Genomic DNA, 7,674 nt, shown 5'->3' with positions numbered 1-7,674 from the left:
ATATATATTGCTGAGCAAATAATGATTAGAAATAGGCTGATAATTATTAATTACCAATGGATCCGCAGAATGATAATAGCACATGTGAGAGAAACAAATCGTTGGCCGTAAAAATATGTTGATAATATTTACTAGTGATTTTAAGATGATATCATGCACTTTTAGGTTTGTGACTACATTTCAGAATGAAGGCCTTCCAGTAAGCGCAGGGCGTTTCCACTATATGGTGTACTGCCACTTCTTTTAAGTAGCGGAATGCCATCTCAACAGGTGTAAATCAAACAAAACACGGACACCAAAACACAAGTGGAGTGTGTGCAAATCTCCAGTGATTAGAATCCGCTTTATTATCAACAGCACGGAGCACCGACTGAACAAAGACATCATGAAAAATGGGACCCAAACGGACCAATGAACACTTTACTGAACGTTCGCAAGAAAGACAATATCCAATCACAGTCCACGCAGCTCGAACTGTATCGTGACTGAGGTCCGCGCCTGGCGAATAGGAAAAGTAGTCACCGCTAAGGGGCGTTTCCAGGAAGAGAGCGGTTACATTTTCCTGTAATGGCGGACCAGGCAGAGAGCGAGACTATCGGGTTCAACGACAACAGGTCAGATAACAGCGAGTAAAGCGTTAAAATGATTATTAATCGTGGGTAATATAAAGCATTTGCGGACATTTAATATGCAGCTGGTCTGCGTTGCTTTAGGTTCAGTAGTGTTGATATGTGGCGCTCGTGCATGTCAATGTAGCCACGCCAGCTAACTAGCTTCCAGCTAGCTAGCCCCCGTGTTGAAGAGCGGCTCGATTTCTGCTCTCCGCTCCCCGGCACGCGGTAAACATGGGCCAGACAGATTAAACAGACAGATGTTTACCTCTCACGCAAGGCCACCCCAATCACCCGGCTTTGTGCTTGGGCTCAAACGTGGCGGTTGTTATCAATTATATCCAGCTAGCAAAAATATGCTAAAGTGATTGGAAAGTAGCTGTTTTAAGTAGACAGAAAAAAGGTTGATGTTAGCCCGATTATCTCAAGACGACATTTGCTGAATGTTTGTGTTCATCTACGGCCAAGCGGGTATAACCCTGAAGGGTTCAGCATGTAGATATGAGGGAATATAAATACCACCGAGTCCGAATGGACAACCCGTCCACGTCACACCGTCTTCAAACAGCCTTGCATAGCAATTAAGTAAATTTACCCTAAATGATGTCCTTAAGTAGAATCCTAAGGTATTTATAATAAGGAACATGTATCTGTGAAGGTTCTCAGTCATCCAGGTCATCGTAGTCTAAGGAGCTTGGAAAGAAAAGCGTCTGGACTGGACTGAGTTGCTTGAATAAGGAACATGTATCTGAGAGACATAGTTTCAAGTTACTGAAATGAATGTGTTATACACCATCCAGTCAACTGGTTAGAAAAGCGAGCAGTATTTACAGTCCGTACATGTAAATGTATGTTTATGCATCAGTAATAACAGTTCACAAGTGTAGCATGCAACAGAGCTCATGTTGGTGTCTGATGGATACTTTAGCGATACACTGATTGTGAAATTCTAGGCAAATTCGGATTAAAATGGCAGTTTAGGTGATGGGCAATGGCCCAGAGTTTATTTTTTTTATTTACTTATATATTTGTTTATTTTTTGTGTCAGAGAACCAGAGAAATCTTTCATTTCTATCATAGCATCTTTGAACATTTAGCCAGCATTAAATTGTTGCGACGTAACACAAAGCTTCTGCTTCATATTAGAGTGGTTTTAAGTTGTGCTATTGCTACTTTGACTTTGATAATAGGTCTGAGCACTTCTTCCGCTGCTGTTTGCTGGCCCATTTCTGCAGCAAGTCTCAGATTAGTCAGCAGAAAGTGTTTGTATTCATTGCTAACCATTCCTGGCTATACTGCAGCTTCCTCGGTTGTAAAATTACAATATTAAGATGTTAATATGATATTACAGATGTTATTACTTTTGTAGTGTAATTTATTTTTGGATTGTGAAGGATAATTTGTCATTGCACTGTATAATTTTTACTGTATATTAGGGCTGTTCGATATAACAATATATATCGGATGACGATATAAAAACTTCTATCGTTTCACTTTACGCTATCTTTTGTTTCGTGGTGTCGCAAAATAAACTGTTAACAGCAATATTTTTTCATAGTTTTGATGGTCACTGTAGTGGCTATATTAATTTCCTAAAGTTCTCTCTTTCTCTTATATTTTCTATAACCACACTACAGACAGACAAGCGCCTGTTTTTATGCGTTGTGGTTAGCAGCAACGACGGTAACAGCATCGCGTGTCCGCTTGTTTATGTTCCACATAAACCTTTCACAATAAAGCTCAAGATCCTGTTGAGACTTTTCAAAATAAACTGAATCACGTGAAAGAGCAGATTATTTACGGATGAGAATTAAAAAAGAGCCGCCAGGTGCTAAAAAATAAACCTTAGACTCAAACGTTAGAACAGGCTTTTCCCCGCAGCACGCCATGTAATAAATACTCACAAAGAAAACGGCGGCCGTTACATCTTATGTCTAAAAATGTATAGTTTCATGCATCGGTTACTCCAGCTACATGACGCGCAGCTGGAAATACTTCCTGCAAGACGAGCTGCCCGAGATTCACAGAATTTACAGAAAATGTTACATTTTTGTGATTTATATCATTATCGACGATAGAATTCTTATATCGGGATATGAGATTTTGGTCATATCACACAGCCCTACTGTATATTTAATAATTAAGCTAATAATTGCTTTCTGCACTCTTTTCAAAGGCTTTATTTACAGTTTAGTGTTATGTTAGTATTGATCATAAGCTTTAACTATAACTTTTATTATGTTGTGCCAGAATGACGCAGCAGGCAGTGCGGTTTCGTGGCCCTGCGCCTGCGCCTACACAGACCCCGGTGTTAAGAGGCCCACCACCACTCCTTAGGCCACCACCGCCTCCTTTTGGGATGATGAGGGGACCTCCGCCACGACCTCCGTTTGCACGTCCACCCTTCGACCCCAGCATGCCACCAATCCCTCCACCAGGAGGGATGCCTCCACCTATTGGGCCTCCCCACCTACAGGTAACTGCTCCACATTCTTTTACAAGCATGGTTTTCATCATGGAAATGTTACCCTCTTGTTAGGGTTGTTAAAAAAAATCAATACTTGATACTCGCAACAATATTGATACCAACAGTCCTGTCTTTCCTTCCTCCATGACACACAACTTCACATGGCTCCTCCTGTCATTACCAGCTGTAGTAGTTAACGTTCATAACACTGAACAACACTTTAAGAGGAATTTTTAAGGTTAGTAAAGCTCCTGTTTCAACAGCATGAAAGTATTTAATAGATAAAAATGTTAACCCGACCAGTGCACACATTAACATTAGCTATTTAACTATTGTCAGTTACCCAACAGCCTTGTTAGCTGTCTGTTATTAGTAACGTGTTGGCTAGCGGACTGTAGTTAGAAAAATGATGAATAATTATTGCAGGTTGAACGAGTGGCTGATCGAATACTTAGCCATGGCAGAGGTGGTTATGGAGAAACAGAAAACCTGGCAGGTTCCTGGCTGTACAGAGCAGGGAGTGAGCCGTAGCCGAGCTAAGCAGAAAGGGAAATGTGGTGAACTAATCCGAGCAAATAAAGACTGAAATCTGAAGCGGGAAATCAGGCGGTTTCAATTCTTAACGCAGAGTTGGAGCAGTGTACATGCTGGATGAGAGCGAGGCTGCAGGCAGATGTGAACTAGATAATTAACTTTAACTTTTTTACCTCTACAATAATTTCTAAAAAATATGTTTCTTTATTTCATGTAGCCAGCTGTGAGGGCTTTTTCACAGTGAGTGCAAGTTGAGGATATGACTTCTTCGCCATTTATTCTGGTGATGTAGGATGGGTTTAAAATCTTCCTCATGGTATCAGAAATGGTATCAAGTATTGTCATGGGTTTTGGTATCAAGTTTAAAATTCTTATATTGCGACAACCCTATTCTGGCGACGTGCTCACAATGGTTTTTGAGACGAAGTGAATTGAGTTATTATTTTAAGTTATTGAATACGCATCGATCAGCTGTGTAGCCCCAGGTAGAGTCTGCAAAGAAGAGTGTGTCCTTCTCTGTTACAGCATAACAGCAATATTAACTCTTAAAAGGAGGGGCAGACAATAAGGAAGCATATGACTAATCTTTGTTTTATAATCTCTTTGGGTTCATGATTGATTCTTTGGTGCAATGTCATTTTTCTCTTGTAAAATACAGTAATGATGCACAAATCTCCCTATTTGGAATCCAAAAAGGCCAATTAGCATCAACTGCTGGCTGAGCCCTCCACTGCTTGTGACTGTGCACTTTTCTGTATCCTCTACAGACACATTATGTTGGAGGATAGAGTGCTTTAACGGGATAATCTAGACTCTCAGTTCTGCTCTTTATTATATGAAAGCTAAATTCTGTGCCCTCTCTTTATTGTGTAGAGACCTCCGTTCCTTCCCCCTCCTATTGGTAACCTGCCACCTCCACCAGGAATGCTGTTTCCTCCTGGGATGCCTCCCGTTCCTACATCTGGAAACCCTGCGCTCAACCCTGCTGAAGAAATCTGGGTAGAGAACAAGACGCCAGAAGGAAAGGTAAGGTGGAGGTCCTATGAAAGCAGATAGCAGGCATCCTCAAGATGATATGTGTAAGAAATAAGTTGATTGCACTAAAACAGCTTTAATAATAATTTGTGCACACTTAGTTAAAGCTTATGGTTGCATCAATATTGTCTCTAATTAAAAGTAGTGTGTTGTGTTTGTTTTTTTTTAAATGAGATTTTTACAGTTTGCTAAATTCCTTAGTTGGTAGAACAAGAAATCTTGCTTAGCCTGAAATATTGGCTCCTGCCCCTAGAAGCTCAGTCATCAGACTCGAGCTGTCAAGTCCCCATATTGGTTACTTGGTTTTACTTGGTTTGCATTTCAGTCACCGTTGGAAGACAACAAGGCTGCTAATAACAGTTTTTAACATATTTCCACTCACTGTAAATGTTGCTGTCATCTTTTCAGAACTAGTTAATCGGGACCTACCTCTTGAGTGTAGTTATAATTGATAAGCCTATCAAGTGGGCACCTGCCACTCTCCCAGTCACTGTACTACTACTTATCATATCATCTGCCTCCAGGTCTTCCATTCTTCTCTTATACCAACCCACTGCATGTTCTCCTTCACTGAATCTTCTCTGTGGTCTTCCTCTTTTCCACCTGCCTGGAAGCTCCACTTTTAACATTCTTTGTCCAATATATCCACTAACCCTCCTCTGCACATGTCTAAACCCTCTCAACCTTGCCACTATAACTTAGTCTCTAAATTGTCCAACCTGAGCTGGTCCTTCTTATATTTTCATTTTGAATCATATCCTTTCTGGTCACTCTCAGTGAAAATCTGTGCATTTCCAGCTTTGCCACCACCAGCTCAGCCTCTTGTCTTTTTGCTTTTGCCACCTACTCCAAACCATGTGTCAAAGCAGGTCTCACTAACATTTTGTAAACCTTCCTTCCTGTATTCCCTAAATCAGAGCTCTGCTGTAACAAGATTAAAATTTTTGTTATTAATTATTTGTAATGCAATACAAATTGTTCTTTCATTTTTTTGTAATCATAAAAAACAGATTTTTTTCACAATATTTAAAAAAAACTGTGATTGTTTCTCATTCACAGACATATTACTACAACGCCCGGACCAGAGAGTCATCATGGAGTAAACCTGATGGCGTGAAGGTCATCCAGCAGTCTGAGCTCAACCCTCTTCTCGTGGCTGGGGCTGCAGGTTCAGGGGCAAATGTTGGGGTGACCGCCAGCTCAAGCAGTGTCAATACTACAGCAAGCACAGCAGCAGCAGCCTCCCCTACTCAAGCTCCATCCTCGGCCCCCTCCCGCACACTCACCTCCAGTCCAGACTCCATCACCACCCATTCCCCCTCTGCGAGCATAGCAGGTAAACAGCACCTCATCAACATCTCATACTCACACACACACAAAGCAAGAATAAAACCAAAAGTACTTCTTTTTCTTCCCAAAAGCCACCGTTGTAGCAGACCTCCCTCCTATTGCCACAGTGACCTCATCTGTTGCTGTTTCTCCGGTCACTGTGGTGACTGTTTCCACGGTGCCATCTCCTGTTACGGCAGTGCAGACCGTGCCACTGCTGCCAGCAGCCCTGCCTCACAGTGTGGCCCAGCCCACCGCAGCCATACCTGCCTTCCCTCCTGTCATGGTGCCACCTTTCAGGGTGCCTTTGCCAGGCATGCATATCCCTCTACCAGGTGAGAATGAGACACAAAAACCTTTAGTCAAGCTTTACATGTATATACATGTAATGACTATTCTGCCTCATTGGGCCATGTTTTTAAATGTTTTGTCCACCATGGCCTGCTGCTGTTGCTGTAAGGCTGTCTTTTACAGTCCAGGAGGGTTTTTTGTATCTAAGGTCTTCTAAAATATTTGGATGTACACATGATTCAATCCAGTCAGGTGTGCACAAGACACGTAGGGCTGGTTATAGGGTGTATGATTGTCCTGAATGCTATTCTTTGGACTCCAGGCATTTTAGTGGTAATCAAAAGGGAACGTTTGGTCAGCAGAACTGCCACAAATTTGATTTAAATATAATTAGTGTTGTGATTTTTAGCTTTAATTACATTTAAGTAAAAAGAGAAAGAGAGAAAATGTTAGAAACAGCCCCAGATTCCTGCTCTTTTACACTGCATAGCAAAGAGACAGTGATTGTCAGACCTCATTCATGTAGGTCTAGCAGTCAGTCACTAACCATGTGGACCACAGGTTGCTAGGGAAAAATGTGTATTCCCCAACTGTTTGGTTGCAGGCTGTCACATGGTGAAATCAATTACAAAGAAGGTGCTGCATCTTCTCTTCTTCTTCTTAGTCTCTGAGTTGTAGTGATCTTCCAATCTTCTAAACAAACAATAAGCGACCTCCTCAATCTGCTAGCAACCAAAGCAATAACAAGGAGTTTTTTATGCAGTACCCTAGGGTTTGGCGATTGGACGAATATATCTACTATCGACGATAGTTTTTACAAGGGTGTTATTTATTTATTTGCCCACGAGTAAGTTTGCTAATAATGATGGAGCAGTCAATAGAAAAAATAATAACGCTGTTTTAACTGCACCCTCCTCAGAGTGCGCCCAAATGCTTGTTGATGGAGCTGCAGAAGCTGGTGATAGCCTAGCATACTCAGCTGGATGGTGGACACGTACATGCTCATGCAAGCTAACCGTGTTTAAGTACTCAGCTCGCGCTAAACGTCTGCAAAAGTGGCACACCACTTTGGTTACATCCTTAGGTTTGCCCCTTTCATCCGGTTTAACGCCTAAAAAATCCCAAATTGTCGACTTTATATTTTTTTAGTGCTGTCAGCGTTAATGTGCCTTCATCACGTTCCTTCCCCCTCAGCTTTAATGGAAGGAATTTCCATTTAACCCATCTGGAGCGCAGACTGAGTCAAAATCCCTGAAATGTCTCTGTAACTCATTTTGGCAGTCCAAATTTTGTTCATTCTGTGCTCTAGATGGGTTGAGAGTGTTAAAAATTGTAATCGTGATGACTGCATTTAAGCCGCGTTAACGCTGACATCTGGGGGGTTTTTTTTGTTTTGTTTTTTTTTTT

The 7,674-nt window shown here is 41.5% G+C and overlaps 1 protein-coding gene across 4 annotated transcripts in view; it reads left to right on the top strand.

The window, feature by feature from the left end:
• The first annotated feature begins 522 nt into the window (after positions 1 to 522).
• tcerg1b (transcription elongation regulator 1b (CA150)) overlaps positions 523 to 7,674 on the top strand; it is a 19,938-nt gene continuing 12,786 nt past the window's right edge. For 3 of the 4 annotated variants that reach the window (XM_005727870.2, XM_013909492.1, XM_005727869.1), the window contains exons 1-5: positions 524 to 614; positions 2,862 to 3,087; positions 4,486 to 4,638; positions 5,707 to 5,983; positions 6,069 to 6,311. In XM_005727870.2, the coding sequence (XP_005727927.1) occupies positions 568 to 614; positions 2,862 to 3,087; positions 4,486 to 4,638; positions 5,707 to 5,983; positions 6,069 to 6,311 (946 nt within the window). In that variant the 5' untranslated portion in view covers positions 524 to 567. Of the gene's footprint in view, positions 615 to 2,861; positions 3,088 to 4,485; positions 4,639 to 5,706; positions 5,984 to 6,068; positions 6,312 to 7,674 lie in introns of all 4 variants that reach the window. The other variant, XM_013909491.1, reaches the window with a different exon arrangement.

This window comes from Pundamilia nyererei, unplaced genomic scaffold, assembly GCF_000239375.1.
Source record: "Pundamilia nyererei isolate P.nyererei 1_Seehausen unplaced genomic scaffold, PunNye1.0 scaffold00026, whole genome shotgun sequence".
NCBI classification, from domain to species: Eukaryota; Metazoa; Chordata; class Actinopteri; order Cichliformes; family Cichlidae; genus Pundamilia; species Pundamilia nyererei.
This window is presented reverse-complemented; position numbering and strand designations above follow the sequence as displayed.